At 36.3% G+C, this 18010-nt stretch overlaps 1 protein-coding gene across 2 annotated transcripts in view; it reads right to left on the bottom strand.

The window, feature by feature from the left end:
• LOC100260652 (coiled-coil domain-containing protein SCD2) overlaps window positions 1-17184 on the bottom strand; it is a 71135-nt gene extending 53951 nt beyond the window's left edge. Inside the window, exons 1-12 of one of the 2 annotated variants that reach the window (XM_019224699.2) lie at window positions 17095-17184; window positions 16656-16975; window positions 14179-14227; window positions 13677-13992; window positions 12853-12928; window positions 12572-12613; window positions 12163-12225; window positions 11183-11232; window positions 11068-11095; window positions 2255-2329; window positions 2026-2136; window positions 1880-1940 (exon numbers count right to left, since the gene is read on the bottom strand). In XM_019224699.2, coding sequence (XP_019080244.1) covers window positions 1880-1940; window positions 2026-2136; window positions 2255-2329; window positions 11068-11095; window positions 11183-11232; window positions 12163-12225; window positions 12572-12613; window positions 12853-12928; window positions 13677-13992; window positions 14179-14227; window positions 16656-16967 — 1183 coding nt within the window. In that variant the 5' untranslated portion in view covers window positions 16968-16975; window positions 17095-17184. Of the gene's footprint in view, window positions 1-1879; window positions 1941-2025; window positions 2137-2254; window positions 2330-11067; window positions 11096-11182; window positions 11233-12162; window positions 12226-12571; window positions 12614-12852; window positions 12929-13676; window positions 14228-16655; window positions 16976-17094 lie in introns of both variants that reach the window. The other variant, XM_059742849.1, reaches the window with a different exon arrangement.
• Window positions 17185-18010: the final 826 nt, after the last annotated feature.

The following is an 18010-nucleotide window of genomic DNA, read 5'->3' as shown; positions in this document are numbered from 1 at the left end:
TCGCCTACTCGGTGAGCGTGATCAGTCAATTCATGCATGATCCAAGAGAACCTCATCTTCAAGCTGCTTACAGGGTGTTGCATTACTTGAAAGGCAACCCCGGGAAAGGAATTTTGTTCAAGAAAAACAATACTCTTGCTCTAGAAGCATATATCGACGCTGACTATGCAGGTTCCCTAGTGGATCGAAGATCAACTATAGGATACTGTACTTTTCTTGGAGGTAATTTGGTAACATGGAGAAGTAAAAAGCAGAATGTGGTAGCAAAGTCGTCTGCAGAATCAGAGTTTAGGGCCATTGCTCAAGGGTTGTGTGAACTATTTTGGTTGAAGATTATTCTAGATGATTTGAGAATCAAGTGGGATGGTCCTATAAAGTTCTTTTGTGACAATAAGACAGTTATCAATATTGCTCATAACCCTATACAACACGATAGGACAAAACATATTGAGATTGATTGGCATTTCATCAAAGAAAAATTGAAGAAAGGAATAGTGTGTATGTCCTATGTTCCATCAGAACATCAATTAGTTGATATCCTAACAAAAGGGCTGAACAATTCAATGTTTCACGATCTTGTATTCAAGTTGGGAATGGAAGACATCTATTCCTCAGCTTGAGGGGGAGTGTTGAGCTGTAAATAAAATAAGAGAATTATTTTCCTATTATGTTAGTTTCCTATTTCTGTAAATAGATAGTTTTGTTAGTTTCTTATTTCTGTAAATAGATAGTTTTATTAGTTTTCTATTTCTGTAAATAGATAGTTTTATGATTTAGGAATAAGTTAGTTTAGGAATAAGTTAATTTTCTATTATGTCGCTTGTTTCCTATTTCTTTTCTTATAATCTCCTATATAAACTATGTGTATAATCAATCTAATAAGACAGAATTTATTATTTTTCATCCCATATTTCGTGTCAGTATCTACTCTCTCTGCCTATACAACATATCAACAATCCTTGTCTTTATAGCTCTCCTGCCTCTTAGATGAGAGAGAATTTCCAAAATGAAAGCAAAATAAAGAATAGGAAGTAATAACTTGACTTAGGTATTATATTATTTTTTGATGAAATTCCTAAAAAAGAAGAAAAAAAGCATTGCACGCTTTCTAGGAGAAGTCAAGGACCATATAGACACTCAAAGATAAGTATTCCATGAAGTTCCTTGTGTAAGGCATACATATGGAGCACACACTAACAAACTACATTTATCCATGGGATGAGATTGTAGTTGTTGAGATAAGTGATATTTTATGATACAAAAGATTACGATAACATACATAAGGCCATGACAGTGGAATCATCACTTAAAATGCACCATTGCCACGTATCCATATTCATGATCTTCTATCCACATCTTCAATTTGTTTGGTAGCATGTGCTTTTACTGCTTGATTAGGCTATTTAGTGTCTTTTTAAGAAACTTCTCGGAATAATAAATTCCAAAAGCCACATTAATAATATTTTTTTCTTTTTGGTGAAGATCATTGGCCTACACACATGGGCTTTTTTTTTTCTCTCAATTTTTTTTATAAAAAAAAAAAACCTGATCTTATTTATTTATTAAAAGGTTGTTCCTGCCTCATAACTCAATGACAACAATTCCCTTGAGAAATACTATTTCTCCTTTAATTTAATTTACATTTTGCATACAAAGTGTATAATATCGTCTTCAATTCCCTAAATCATGCATTTGTAATTGAAAACTACTGAAAAGTAAGTGTGGGTTTGATAGAATTTAGAGTGTCACTTCTCGATTCACAGACAACTAAAACTACTAACTAATTTGTAAGTCATATGAAAAAGTCTAGCAATGAAGGAAAAAAAAAAAAAAGCACCAGAAAAAATGTTAAAAAATAAATAAAATAAAATCACTTTACCATATTGAACACATAAACTCCAATAACGAGCAAGCCAGCACCTCTTAAGAACAACAACTTCCTAAGACAAAAACTGCAAATCATGTAACTATGACATAAAGGAGTACAAAAAGAAAACAAGTACTAGTTATGAGTTTGATACAAACCATCTCTTCCTGAGTCAGCATCATTCTCTGGTTCATTGTCCGAAGTGCTTTAATTTCAGATTCAGCTTCATGAAGCTGCTCCAATGTTGATATTGCCTCATCCCTAGCAGACTAACACAAAATTACAAGTGTAGATTAAACTTCAGAGACACACAGTTAAGACCCATTTAAAGAACAGAATTAAAAATAAAAGAAAATTAAAAACATACAAAGTAGAAGTTCTGGATACCTCAGCTTCCATCCGAAGGGCTACAATCTCTTCATTTCTACCACCATGAGTTTGTGCTGCAACTTTTAAAGCAGCCTGCAAGGAAAACTGTGTTTACTAACATACCTTTTATGACTACTTTCCAGTACAGTAAAAAAGAGAGATAAAAATGATATAACCTAATTTATGGTGCTTCATGAACACATCCAAGCACTAAATTTCCATGACATATGAAGTAACCATTTAATTTTTGTATGGAATCTCTAACTATTAGAGTCCAAGCACACTTTCACATACCTTTCATATTGCAACCACACGATTTTTTAGTATACTTACCACCTTATGTTAACCACTTTAGCATCTTTTATACACCTAAGATCTTGGCATTGACCTTAAAATTTCCTGTCAGATCGTCCACATTAAGTTTATGAACTATGATATTATGGAACACTTCTCAAGTCCTTCCCCTGCAGAAACCTGCCAGCTCCTAGATATGACAACTGCTACTGCAAAGGATGCCAATTACTGGAACCACTCAAAGCAGAATAGCACAAACATATAGAATTAGCTGCGATTTCTATAACAATCCACTTGTTTGCAAACTGATCAGTATTTTCTGCTTTGATGCTTATGTCACTTCTGTCTGTCAATTTTTTATTCACAACCATCAAATAAAAGAAAGAACACAATGTATTTCATCTATCTTTGTCATCATTTTTTATGATTTATCAGCTTTTCCCCAGAGGCACATCATTAGCTCTTCCCAAAATGGTCATTCCCATCAGACAACATGATATTGACTAATTTCAGTAATTTGAATGAGGTGGTTTCAATGTTTCAAACCCATATTTAGAGAGCCAAATTTTTTAAAGCGGTCAATTAAAAAACTGAGGCTAGACATTGTGAAAAGTCATGTACACTGTTTGTACTTAAGCAATGGATTCCAACAAAAAACAGATGGATTACTTCACTTAACAATATCCCTCATGATACAAATTCTTAATTGTCAGTCTGGTCAACCTTGTAAAAATGAATGGTATATGCAGTGAGAAAAAAAAAATTATGTATTGATAATGCATTTCCTAAGTTCTACAACACCACTTCCCTTGAAATTATTGTGCAGCCAGAAGAATCTCCATTGAAGAAAATGATGTTGGGAGTTTCTTCTTATTGTATAAACAATGGATTGAGTACATTCAATGATTTTTAAGAATACTAGTAAAATTATTTGTATTGGTCTTTATTTTTCTAGTTTTTAGTATTGTGTGAAATATCTTATCCTATACTATAAGTTCTTTTTGCATACTAGAAGATAAATAGAAAACAGATACAAACACACGCATGTAATAAAGAAACATAAAACCGTATGACCACTTTCATAGAAGATGAAAAATTAAGAGGTAATTATAAATATCCATACAAATTCTTTATGAAATAACTTGATGAAATGTGACACTAACGCACTATTTCAAAAGGTTCTCTTTTGAGCTCAATAAGAGCTTTCATGATGTCCATTTAGCTGATTTTAAAAAAAGAGTTTATTGCTTAAAAAAGAGGCACACGGGGGGTGGGGGGGAGGGAATTTATTTCTTATAGAAGCTCTATTTTAGCTTATATGAGAAATCATTTCATGTCTAATGAAAATTTTAAAATACTAATATTACGCACCAAAAACAAAAAGTCATATAAGCTAAAATAGAGCTTCTATGAGAAATGATTTTTTTTTTTTACTTCCTCCTTTTTAAGCCAGAACCTCTTTTAATAAAATTAGATAAACAAACACAAAAGCTCTTATTGAGCTCAAAAGAGAGCTTTTTGAAATAGTGTGCTAGTGTCATATTTTATCAAGTTATTTCATAAAGAATTCTACTATTCAATTTCATCTTTTATGAAAGTGGTTATAATGTTTTTGTTTCTTTATTACATGTGTGCATTTGTGTCTGTTTTCTATTCATCTTCCAGTGCACAAAAAGAACTTATAGTATAGGATAAATATTCTACACAATACTAACAACTAGAAAAATAAGTCTCAATGCAAATAATTTTACTAGTATGCTTAAGAATCATTGAATAGGAAATTTTTAAACCCTTTGAAAACTATGGTTTTAGCTTTGGCTTTAGCTGAAAGCTAAAACCAAAAACAAAAGCAATCAAAAACAGGAGTTATGTCCTAACTAGTATCCAACCAAAATATGTAAAAGAAACTTGAAGAATTTCTGAATTCCTTTATTGATTTTTTCGGTACACACCATACACATATATATACACAAATGACTGAATAAGAAAATATCAATCTAGCTTGATTCTCTCCTAAAAATTAGGAAACTGAATTCTCTTTTTTTATTCCTAAAATACTTTCCTAAATTAAAACCCTAACTTTGAATGCCAAATTTCAACACTCCCCCTCAAGCTGGAGAATATATATCATATAATCCCAGCTTGCAAGTTAAGTCTTCGAAGTTAGGCCTAGGTAAAGCTTTGGTGAGGATGTCTGCGGTTTGGTGCTTGGTAGGAACGTAGTTCAATTTAACCGTCTCACTAGTCACCTTCTCTGTGATGAAGTGTCTGTCAACCTCAACATGCTTGGTCCTGTCATGATGCACGGGATTCTTTGCTATGCTTATAGCTGCCTAATTATCACACATCATCAGAATCAGAGATGAACTCGTTTGTCCCAGTTCACTAAGAACCCTTTTTATCCAAATCCCTTCACAGATTCCCTGTGCTAGAGCTCTGTACTCAGCTTCTGCACTACTTCTGGCTACAACTGATTGCTTCTTACTCCTCCAAGTAACAAGATTTCCCCAGACAAAAGAATAGTATCCAGAAGTGGACCGCCTGTCAATGATGTTTCCTGCCCAATCCGCATCTGAGTATACTTTAGTGTCACGATTCTCTGTCTTTCTGAAGAATAGACCTTTCCCTGGTGTCATTTTTAAATATCTAAGAATCCTGTAGACTGCTTCCATGTGTTCCTCAGTGGGGCTGTGCATGAATTGACTTACAGCACTCACTGCAAAGCCAATATCTGGCCGAGTGTATGAGAGATAAATCAAGCGCCCGACGAGTCGCTGATATCTCCCCCTGTCTACCGGTGTACTCTCTTTCTCGATACCAAGTTTCTTCTGACTATCCATAGGAGTATCAATTGGTTTGCATCCAAGCATACTGGTCTCCTTAAGAAGATTGAGTATGTATTTTCTTTGAGAGACTACAATTCCCTTCCTTGATCTAGCCACTTCCATACCAAGGAAATATTTCAAATTTCCAAGGTCTTTAACTTCAAACTCTTCTGACAAATACTTCTTCAAATTCTGTAATTCCTCCATATCATTCCCAGATAGAATAATATCATCGACATAGACTATCAATATGGCCATTTTCCCGGCATGAGACTTCTTGACAAATAGAGTATGATCAGCCTGACCTTGTTTGTAGCCTATCAAACCAGGCTCAGGGGGATTGTTTAAGGTCGTACAAGGATTTTTGGAGTTTACAAACCTAATTCTTTGCCATACTTCCTTCGAAACCAGGTGGTATTTCCATGTAGACTTCCTCTTCTAGGTCACCATTTAGAAACGCATTTTTTATATCCAGTTGTTGCAAGCACCAATCTTGATTGACAGCCAATGAGAGCAGAATCCTGATAGTGTTCAGTTTTGCAACAGGAGCAAAAGTCTCTTGATAGTCTATCCCATAGGATTGTGTAAACCCTCTAGCTACCAAACGAGCCTTGAATCTCTCGACTGATCCATTTGCTTTGTATTTTATGGTGAAACTCCACTTGCACCCCACGGGCCTCTTCCCAACCGGCAAATCTGTGATAGTCCATGTCCCATTCTTCTCAAGTGCATCAATCTCATCTTGTACTGCCTTCTTCCATTCTGAAATTTTGAATGTCTCTTGTATTGTGTTGGGAACCTGAGTATCATCAAGAGAAGTAGCAAATGCTCTGTAAGATGGTGATAGCCCTTCATACGTAACATAATTCCCAATTGGATGATCTGTACATCTCCTAACACCCTTTCTCAATGCAATCGGCAGAGTAGAATCATCAATGCTGGGAATTAACACCTCTCCAGCCCTATCCTCACCTATGTTCTCTTCAGGTAGACTTGAAATGGAGTCAATATATTGGCCACATGTTGGCTGTGATCCGTGCTCTAATTCCTGTCTTTTCCTCCTCCTGATGTAAACTTGTAAGTTCTCATTAGCAAGTTGTGGGGCTATAGGTTGAATAGGCATGGGAGACTGGATGGTCACGGGAAAAGGAACATTTGTGGGCTGGGCTGACTGGACTGATGGCAGCATGGGTGTGGACAACTCAGTGGGCGCTGATTGGGAAGGATTTGGTGACTCTGAGTGAGAAAAAGGTACAGCCTCAAGAAAAGACTCCCAAACTTGATGTTCATTCATGCTCGTCCCCTGAACATGAGATTTGGGATAGAAGAAGACATGTTCAAAGAAAGAGACGTCCATGGTGGTGTAAAATCTTTTGTTGGTTGGAGAATACCCTAGGAAAATGCACTTATTGGCTCGAGGAGCAAATTTGCACGATTGTGAGGATACACATGAACGAATGCCGTGCAACCAAATACTTTGAGTGGTAAATCAGAAGAGGCTGCATGGGTGTGAGGGAATTTTTTTAAGAGAAGTTGACGTGGGGATTGAAAGGTAAGCACTCTGGATGGCATACGGTTGATCAAATAGGTAGCTGTGAGAATGGCTTCCCCCAAGAAATAGTTTGGAACATTAGAGGAAAACATAAGGCACAGGGCAACCTCCAAGAGATGTCTATTCTTGCGTTCAGCCACCCCATTTTGTTGTGGGGTGTCAACGCAAGAACTTATGTGGATAATGCCATGATTTTGAAGATAAGTACTAAGACTACTAGTAAAATATTCCTTTGCATTATCTGACTTGAGAACTTGAATTTTGGAATTGAATTGATTTTGAACCATAAGATTGAAGGTTTGAAAAATGTGCCCGACCTCTGACTTTTCTTTCATAAGGAAAACCCATGTTACCCGTGTATGATCATCAATGAATGTCACAAACCATCGAGTGCCATAAATATTTTTTATCCGTGAGGAACCCCACACATCACTATGTACTAAAGAGAAAACAGCCGAAGGTTTGTATGGGATTTGAGGATATACTGTTCGAGTATGCTTTGCAAACTGACAAATTTCACAGTGATAAGATGCTGGATTTTTATTGATAAATAATTTGGGAAACAATTTTGCAAGGTAAACAAAGCTAGGATGACCAAGGCGATAGTGTAACATTATAATCTCACTATCTTTATTGACCTTAGAATTTGACACAGAATTGAAAGACTCTAACATACTCTGAGACTGTACGCAACTTGCTTGAGAGACTTGGTTTGAGAATTAGCCACATGAGAGGAGGTAGAGCCCGGAACACAGTTCAGCACTACCAATCATCTTCCCCGACTTCAAGTCCTGAAAAACACACGAGTTTGGATAAAATTTAGTAACACATTGGAGATCACGGACCAATTTGCTAATGGACAAAAGATTACAATCCAAGTTTGGAACATGGAGGACAAAGTCAAGATACAAGTCTTAGTAAGTTTTATGGAACCTGTCTCGGCAATTTTTGACTTTGAACCATCAGCAATATGGACGGATGAATGACCATTACTTGGCTTGTAATTTTGAAGAATGGCAGCATCTTCTGTCATGTGATCAGAAGCACCTATGTCCACTATCCACGGCTTCATTCCTCCTCGATTAGCAGTGAAGGCTATCCTGGTAGTACTGCCACTGCCAACTTGGCTTAATAGTTTTTGTAGCATCTCCATATGCTCTTTGTTGAATGGACTCGGCTGGGGAACAGATGTGTTCTCAGAGTTGGCAGCCACGTGTGCTCTGCCATCTCTGTCAAACCGTGGCTTTGGTTTCCAATAAGCCGGTTTGCCATGAAGCTTCCAGCAAGCCTCCTTATAATGGCCTAGTTTCTTACAATAATCACACCAAGGCCTATCCCGTTTCTAACGATCTCCACCACTACTATTAAATGACCGAGCAGCAAGGGCAGAGGCATCCAATGTTGGGGCAGGTTGCTCTTTGGATCCCATCATCACTTTCTTTCTACTTTCTTCACTCCTAACCTCTGAAAAAGCCTCCCTGAGACTTGGCAGGGGTTTAATGCCCATGATTCGGCCTCTAACATCATCCAATTCCCTGTTTAGTCCAAGGAAAAACTTGAACAGTCTCTTTTGTTCCACAATTTTCTTGTATGTTGCTGCATCATCCAAACATTTCCATGAGTGAGTCTCGAATAAGTCAAGTTGCTGTCAATACCTTGTGAGTGTGTTGTAATACTGAGTAACTGACTGCTCTCCTTGGCGGAAGTCATGTAGGGCTGATTCAACTTGAAAAAGTTCTGAAGTATTTTCAAAACTTGAGTAAGTTTCTTTGGCTGCATCCCATATGTCCTTTGCAGTCCCAAACAACAAGAAATTTTCACCTATGTCATTGTTCATGGAATTGATAAGTCATGACATGATCATGCTGTTTTCAATCTTCCACTTCCTGAAACCCAGTTCTGTAGTTTCTAGCATGGCTGCTTCTCCAGTGAGGTACTCATCCTTTCCTTTACCGCAAATGAACAGCAACACAGATTGTGACCACTGTAAATAGTTATGGTCATTTAATTTGTGTCCTGTGATGAGAATAGGAGAGGAATCATTGCCACCAAGGTTTGGAATTTCAGAACTGCCCCTTGATTCTAGTGCCGTGACGCTGGATACTTGTGATGATGCCATTCCGTATTTTGTCATGGAGATGAGGAAGAAAGCCGAATATGGTTGAGAGATACCGGCCTAATGGAAAAGAAAAACAACCGTGGCACCACCGGAAAGGTAGAAGAACACTTCCCAAGGCACGTGCAGGGATTGGGGTTGAGAAAAAATAGCCGGAAGACGCCGGAAAAACTGTTCGGAGGGCCTGCGGAGGCAAAAGAACCCTAAAAGGGGCACGTGCAGGGCTAGGATGGCAGAAACAAGTATGAAGGGTGGCTAGTCGGCGTCAGGCGAGGCTGGAGGAGGAAGCGCGTCGCCGGAAAGTGGCTCACGCGCCCTCACGCGCCGGCGCGTGAGATGCAGTCGCCGGCCGGAAAAAACGCGCGTGGCTGACGCGTGGGTGGTTTTCTGGCTCTGGTCCTTTAGGAAAAATTGGAGATCTCCTCCAGGCGCTCCTTGCGGTGTGGGAAAAAGACGTCGCCGGAAAAGTCGCCGGCGGTGAATGTTTTCTGACGACGATTCGGTTTTTCTCCCTTGGCTCTGAGAACAGGGACTGATGGCCGGAATGAGAGATGGCCAGAGAGAGAGATGGTCGGATTGAGAGATGGCTAGAGAGACTTGGCCGGAATGAATGATGGCCTGAATAAGAGGTGGCCAGAAGGGATTAGGGTTTCAGAAAAATGGCTCTGATACCATGAAGAATTTCTGAATTCCTTTATTGATTTTTTCGGTACACACCATACACATATATATACACAAATGACTGAATAAGAAAATATCAATCTAGCTTGATTCTCTCCTAAAAATTAGGAAACTGAATTCTCCTTTTTTATTCCTAAAATACTTTCCTAAATTAAAACCCTAACTTTGAATGCCAAATTTCAACAAAACTACCTTCACACACGAATACAACAATATAATTGCATGAATATTGATGTTTATGTGAATGTGTGCTATATTGACTTTCATGCTCATCATCATCTCCTATGTGGAAAAAAAAAAAAAAAAAACAAAAACATAAAGGCAAAAACAAAAACAAAAAACTAACATATTAATGAAAGGTGTTCATTCTTCATCTATCAGCATCCTCTAGATTCAAATCATTTTAGATATGTTTCATTTGAATGACACCGCCCCAATATTCATTTGAACAATAGTTACACTTAAATTTCAATCTTGAGTATATTTCTTCAACAACATGTATATATAATGTTTCCATTTAGGTTCATTCTCTCTCTTCCCAACCTTTTTGTCACTCAAAAGTACCTTTTAAACAATAAGTTAATAATCTTTTAAAGAAAAAAATTTCAAACTTGACTTCCCTTAAAAACAATTAGACATTGTCAAATGTGTTTGTATGACACATAATGTGCATTTTATATATATATAAGATACATATTGATGAACAATTGTTTTGCCTAAAATATTATGCCATATCATATATTTCTTAAGTTTCTGGAAACTACAGTCCCAAGTGATATGAGTTCTGAAAGATAAACATAGTCTAATTCATAAGCAAGAAAGATTGAGCCTCAGGAAAATATGAATTGAAAAGAAGTGGATCGTGTAATTCTACATGCACCAATAGATATCAACAGTACAGTGTACAATTTTGCATGTTTCAATGTATTTGCAGTCCTAACAGGTCCTAAAAGTGCAAATTCATGCACACATTGATCACACACTGAAAAACAAACATAGCTCATTTAAGAAATTGAGTTGTCCAAATCTACAAGAAAAAACATAAAATAGCACCCTAAAAGGGGAAGATGATGCTAAACTCATGGACCTATAAAGTCTCAAATGGAAAAGACTAACATGCACATGATGTATTATGCATTTCTAAGTCTTGTTTCACAAACTATAGATGCAAAAACATGCATAAATGGGCATAAATATACTTAGGAACATATAAGAGCTCAATTTTATTCTGCACTTGTACCAATTCTTTATGAATTACATGTATGTGTATTCATGTCAGCATCCATCTTATAAAAATAATATCCACATTCAAGATTGTGTATGAATAGAGACTGGAGAGAGCAACACTCATGGTGGTACAAACCTCTCTTTGCTGCAAGGCTGCCTCCTTTCTGAAGAGCAAAACAAACATTAGAAAAATAGCATATAGAAAATATTGCAACAGATATGACAAGTAGATTTCTGAACCTCAAGCTTGCCTGCTTAAAAGTCGGGCTTCTAAAGATACACCTTCTCCAAGAGTAGCGACCTAAGAACACAAAACTTAAACAATGATTTAACAACAAAAGGTAAAAATAAAATAAATAAAAAATAAAATAAAAAGGGAACACAGATGTTAATGAATCCTCATTATGTCAATGCAGGAACATATAAACCACATTTAAAAAATTAAAATAAAAATTGGAAATGAATTTTGGGAAGATAATATGTGAGAAAATCATGAAGACACAACAAATTCCTGCTTTAAACATAATATTTATTTTTATGAACAAAGAAACCTAATTCTTAGCATTAGAAAAAACATGTTCAACATTGGAAGGCTTTCAGTCTGCTTCTCTACATGGGAAAACATGATTGGCCATTATAAGAATATGATGAAACCAATCGCTTCCTATTTATTGCAAAATTTAAAATCACACTAATGCTACAGTTGGTAAATGAACTGGAATGGGTGGAAGTGCAAATGATTATCCATCTAAACATGTAGAAAAATGTAAATAGCTTGAAATGAATCATCAACATGCAAGACATTGACATTAATTTGCAGAAAAGGCCAGTGTTTAAAAAGCAATAACTTCAAAAATAAAAATTGAAAATTAAAAATTTTACATAAATGATTTTGTAGTGTCCATTGTATACACGTCTTTCTTTACACCTTTGGTAGCCATGCCATCAGCAAACTCAAGATTCAAAATAAAGAAATTGTTGCAACAAATTCTAATACTTTGTCAAAGTGCTAAATGTGCAACTTATTGCATATAATTGAGTCATCCACATTTCTACAAACACTAGATGTGAAATAAAAAAGAAAATACAAAACCAATCATACAAAGCAAAGCCTTTATCTAACAAAATAACACGATCTTACATATTTGATAAATTATCACAATGGAATACCTGTTATTTGGTTGTCGTAACAAAGAATCCCTATTTTGGTTATCATAAACAAAAATATTACCTGTTTTTCAAGTTGCCTAGCTCTCGCCTCTGCTTCTTCACATCTCTCCTCTGCAAGTCGAAGCTGTGAACACACACATTATTATGATGGAATTCCAAAAAAGATATATGACAACACTATTAATATCTACTCGTTTGAAGTAGTTTAATTTTTTCCCTTGGACATCATTTGATTTTGAGTAGATGGTGCTGCAATAGAATCCATTTCATAGTACTAGATTTAATTGTAAGTAATCCTCTGAGTGTGGCTATTATGACACCTTCAAAACACTCATTTAGAGCTTGAACTGAGAAAACAGTTTGACATGCTCAAGCAGTTTATGATACCTCTTGAGATTAAACAAGATACAAAAAATTCAAAAGCAATACAATACATAAAAGAAATGAAGCATAAAATTTTGTAGCATCACCTTTTCTAGAAGACTTTCATTTTCTTCTTGTACCATATCAAGCTGCAATTAAGTTCATGCCTCATTAATGGAATCTCCCAAAGAAAAAAGTCAATGAAATAACTGTCACAGAGTTCCAAATTTCTAGGCAAGGGAAATAGAAAATTGATTTATATTAACCTAGAAGGTTGAGAATGATTAAAAATGAAAAGCAAATAGATAGAGAAAATGTTTATGTTAGAAACTGACAACAGTAGAAGACTATAACTCACGGACCTCAAACGCTTCAAGAATGGTCGTACCTCATCTTGTAAAGCAGAAGCAGAGGAATGATTGCTAGCTTCTCTGAAGTTTAAGTTCCCCATATCTAGTGACGACCTGCTAATGAAAAAAGTATTAGAGGATTGCATATTTAAACCACCAAATTGGAATGGAACACACATTTTAGGTAACTCCCTGACAATGAAGATTGAATTACTTGATCAGTTGCTCTGTAATGAAGTAACAAATAACACAGAGAGACAATGATCTTAAGTATTTCAAAGACGAAGTATTTGAACCACCAAATTAGAATGGAACACACATCTTAGGTAACCCCCTGACCATGAAGATTGAATTACTTTGCACTATAATGATGTAACAAACAACACAGAGAGATAATGGTCGTGACTATTTCAAAGACGAAGCTTGTGCATCTGCAATCCACTAAAATTCTATCAAAGTGACTGTTCAGCTCTTAAAATTTGTACAATGGAACACCAAGGCAGAGACTACTCATTCTGTTTAAAACAGCACAAATTGGAATAAAAGTAAGTACTATTTTTAGTTTGTTTCATTTTTAATTAGAAACAAATAATACCTGCATAAGAGGTTACCAAGAATTCTGAAACTCAATCATGCACAAGCAGAGTATCTTGTTGTAGGGAAAATAAGGAACATTCAACTGGTGGAATGAAAATTGTTTGTTTCAATTGTTTCTTGGATTTCAAAGGCAAGATGAGCAACAATCAACATGACATATTTAAATGGAACACTTGGCCGTTAAGCATTACAGTACAAAAACACTTTGACATTAAAAACTACATAAATTAATGTCTTGATGTGAAGTTATACAAGCTTCATATACCTTTTATCTCTTCGATTATCAACTGGAGCCTCTGCTTGTATCGCTGAATTGGGTGGCCTGAGTAATATAGGTACTGCAGAGGGTACCATAGGAACTGTCTTGACTCCTAAATGTGGACGACCAACTGTTGTAGAACGAGCAGATGGTGGTTGTTCAATCACATTTGTGAAATGAGATGATCGACCAGCTACTAGAGAACGAGCAGATGGGGGCTGTTCGATGGTGTTTGAAGATTGAGATGATCGTCCAGCTCCTGCAGAATGACCAGACGAGGGTTGTTCAATAGCATTTGAAGATTGAGATGATCGACCAGTTGCTGCAGAATGAGAAGATGGAAGTTGTTCAATTGCATTTGAAGATTGAGAGGACCGTCCAGCTATAGCAGAATGAGTAGATGGTGGTTGTTCATTGGAGTTGATGGATTGAGATGATCGGTCAGATGTGGTGGAACGAGCTAATGAAGCGTGTTCAAAAGTGTTGACAGATAGAGATAATTGGCTACCTGATGCTGAGAAGGCAGATGGGGGTTGCTCTTGGGAGGTACGAAATGCCTAATAGAAACGACATCAAAGTTTCAAGTGAATAGTATGTTGAAAGATAACATGAGCAAGAAATTAATTTAAGATTTTATAAGATGGTTAATTTAAGAACATAAAAATCTTTACCATCAACTTTTGGACATGCAAACCATTTTTTCATAATTTTAGCACATATCTCTCCACATGTCCTCTACCCAAAATTTTTGTTGCTCATGGAGAAGTCGTAGAACTATAATGAGGTCATAGAGAAAATTTTTACAATATAAGCATGAAATGGTGGTTAAAGGACCTTTAAATGTGCCCAGTGCAAATATAACTTTTTTTTTTTTTTTGATCAGTAAGAAAATATGTGTATTGCAACAGTGCAGATATAACTATGGGCCAACCCATGCCAAATTAGAAATTTTGGTTTAGCAAAAATGTTTCAGATTATAGGTCCAATTGTAACCAAAATATTTTTATGCTATCTTATTATGATATCACATTAAATAAGACAAAAGTACAAATGTTATGAATAGAAGGGACGGTTTTAGATCAATGGCATTTCCAACTATAGGCTCAAGAATAAATGCTTAGGGTACTATCTCAGTCAACATCATTGATGAGCATCACTAAAAATTTATTCATTTACTACAGAGAGGAGATCTAGCCCAACTACTTTAGCTCCTACTCGGAAGCAAACAAAAGGGTAGTGGTATAAAGTTATTATCCTTCAACCTTCTCAACCAATTAAAAATTCAATTGGTTGAGGTAGATTTCTTACCAATATACAAGGCAATTGTTAATCACTTAAAATTTTATTTGTTTTTGGTGATCTGAATTCTATTTGGTTTGACTCGAAAAGCTCGCAATGCGACATATGTGGTGAAGCTAAAATTATGAGATTTCTTGGGGGGTCTGTGGTGGTAGCAAAGGGATTGTGCTGATAGACCTGCTTTATTCATTACTCTTCTACACACACACACACACACATATATATTTATATGCGATGATGTATAGGATTTAAAGTTATGATGTTTATGCATATGTAGTAGCCGCTTGCATCTTTGCCCTCTTGTACCAATTTTTGATATAGTAGATTTTCTTCTCCTCTACCCGTGGTTTTTTCCATCTAGAGTTTTCCATGTAAATCTGTGTTCTTATTTTGTTTTGTTTCTTATTGCCTATTCTCGTTCTTTCATAACACTATTTCTTGCAACCCATCTAGCTCCACACTGCATTAGTTCTTCCTCTATAAACACAAAATGGAGGCTTTTCATAGTATTCAAGGAGAGGGGCACAGGGGGTTTGGAATCCTTTACAAACTCCAGGAAAAAGGAGGATTTTCCCTTTTAGTCAACTTTGATTTCCCTGTAAAGGAACAGTTCAAGACTCAGGAAGAATCAATAATCTGACAAATCCACAAGTGAAATCTTGAGACCAAAGATGACACTAATGGAGTCCTCCTCCACCATAAGATTATTAACACCCATCAAAGTCACCACTGTCTGGCTTTCGGATGAGGCTAAAATTTTGGTTCAGTAAGCCGCTCATATGATACTAGCTGGTTTAGGGAGTCCTAACAGTCCCAGCTTTGTCTCTGAATAAGCCTCCCATATCCATCTGCCTTGCATTACACAGCGAAGATACATAAAGAAATATAAGCTTAAGGCACACGTGAAGGACATCATGGGTTTTCTTATACCTCAAAGTATACATGATATGTATTTTGGTTCTGGAAACATCACCTATCAAGGGAAAAATCTAAAGACATAGTTAGAAAGATTTAAACAATAGTGTTCTTTCAGCAAGACTAAATACTTGTAAGTAGTTTTCTAGTCACTCCTTTGATCAACAATTTTGGCATCTTCCATGACTAATGGTTAATAGAGGATCAACCTTATGAGCATATAGGCTATCACAAAAACTTTATATTCCATCAAGTTCAGATCACGCTCAACCAAATACTGGGAAGAAAGAAAAATTTTCTGTATATTGGATGACAGGCATTATTAAATTGAGTTGGAATGGACTATCATGCTGATAATATTGTTATGTCTTCTCAAGATCACTCTTCTTTTTAAAAATAAATCAATAAAAATCGAAACAAGCCAATGGCATTTTTCCGAGTAGCATCCCAAGGGCTTCTGTAGTGTCAATTTTATGTTGAGAATTTGTGCCACCCCTAACAAAAGTTTAAACTCAAAATTGTGTTTGGAATGAAAGCATTTGGGTTTAGATTCCACCCAAATGTGAAGGCACATAGGCAGAAATCAGTCCAAGAGCTTTCAAAAATTTTCCATTTTCATTTTCTGGTCCATGCCTTTCAATTAAGTTCCCATAAACCACAAACGATATAAAGATAAACAAGCACCACGGATTCCAAACAAAGGTTTTTCAATTAACTATATGACGCTTGTATGATGTTGTCTCCAACATATCAAACCAAAAATGCCATTACCATAGGAGAATGAGGCCGCACCACCGTCCTCCCAGCCGTACGTCCTGTGCTCCCGGCTGCACCTACCGGTGCGAAATCAAACGAAAGTTCTTCGTCGTCGTCATCATCGTCATCATCGTCCGGCGGCTGATGCGCCATCACCTGCGCAAGCCTTTGCGCCGCGGCTTTCGTAGCATTGTTCTGCGTCTTCTTCAGATTCGACACACCGATTGATCCCGACCGCGAGTGACGGTTCAACGGTGACATCAACGGCGAAGAGGTACTGCTGGCGTTGCTCTTTTCCCTCACGTACACAGGTCTCATCCGATCCATTGCTGCTGCTATAAAAATCACGAAATGTCATAATTCAATCTGGTGAAAACGAGATTTCAAATGTGTTTGGCTGCCGAGAAAACGTGGGAAAAAGAGAAGGAAACGGATTTTTGAATCGCGTACTCACCTTGACAGAGTCGGGTGGACGTTGCTTTGCTTTATGCAGTAGCAAATAAATTAATATTATATAAGAATAAAATATAAAAAATATATATTAAAAAAAAAAAAATTCTTTTCCCACAGAGCAAACGGAATGGGTAAAATTTTTATAAGCCTTTCAATTTCCTAGCCAAAAATATTGATTTTTTAGACCTCAATATTTGATCAATTAGAAAGGACTCCGACCCTTTTCTGGTAATTCTACCTGTCAATCAATTATTATTATTATTTTTATTTTTATTTTTTGCTTTATAAATGTAAAAATATTTGTCAACATATTTATTACGCTCCCTTTTTTATACTCACAAAAAAAAATAAAAAAATCTACTTACTAAAATTTTGCTTTGAGTCTATTTAACTGTTTGATTTAAAACCAGTTTTCTATTTAAATGAAAAAATATTTTTAATAAATTCATGATACTATTTGTTTATTGTTCTCTATCTCTAATTTTTAAAATCATAGTAAAAATAGAGAACAATCTTAAAAGAACAAGTATAGGATATAATCTCTAATTTGGTTATTAATTTTTTTTTAAATGAAATAAAAAAAAAAACACCTATAGACCCCCATTTAGGCATGGGTCACCTTTTTCTCTATTTGTTTTTGCATATCACATTTTTACCCAGGTGTCACTATCCCAGCGAGCCGCGTGTCACATCCTTAGTGGTTATAAGGAATCAACCTCGCTTTTTGAAGCTGCAGTAGGACTTTGACACGTGGAGGAACTTTCTGGAGGGGGGGGTCCCGCAGGCCGTTAGAGGGCGCGAATGGGACAGAAAAGGTGGCTACAGAAGGAGTGGGACAGAAAAGGTGGTTGCAGAAAGAGTAGGACAGAAAAGGTGGCTGCAGAAAGAGTGGGACAGAAAAGGTGGTTGCGGCAGAG

The sequence above is a fragment of the Vitis vinifera genome, chromosome 14 (genome assembly GCF_030704535.1).
Source record: "Vitis vinifera cultivar Pinot Noir 40024 chromosome 14, ASM3070453v1".
NCBI classification, from domain to species: Eukaryota; Viridiplantae; Streptophyta; class Magnoliopsida; order Vitales; family Vitaceae; genus Vitis; species Vitis vinifera.
This window is presented reverse-complemented; position numbering and strand designations above follow the sequence as displayed.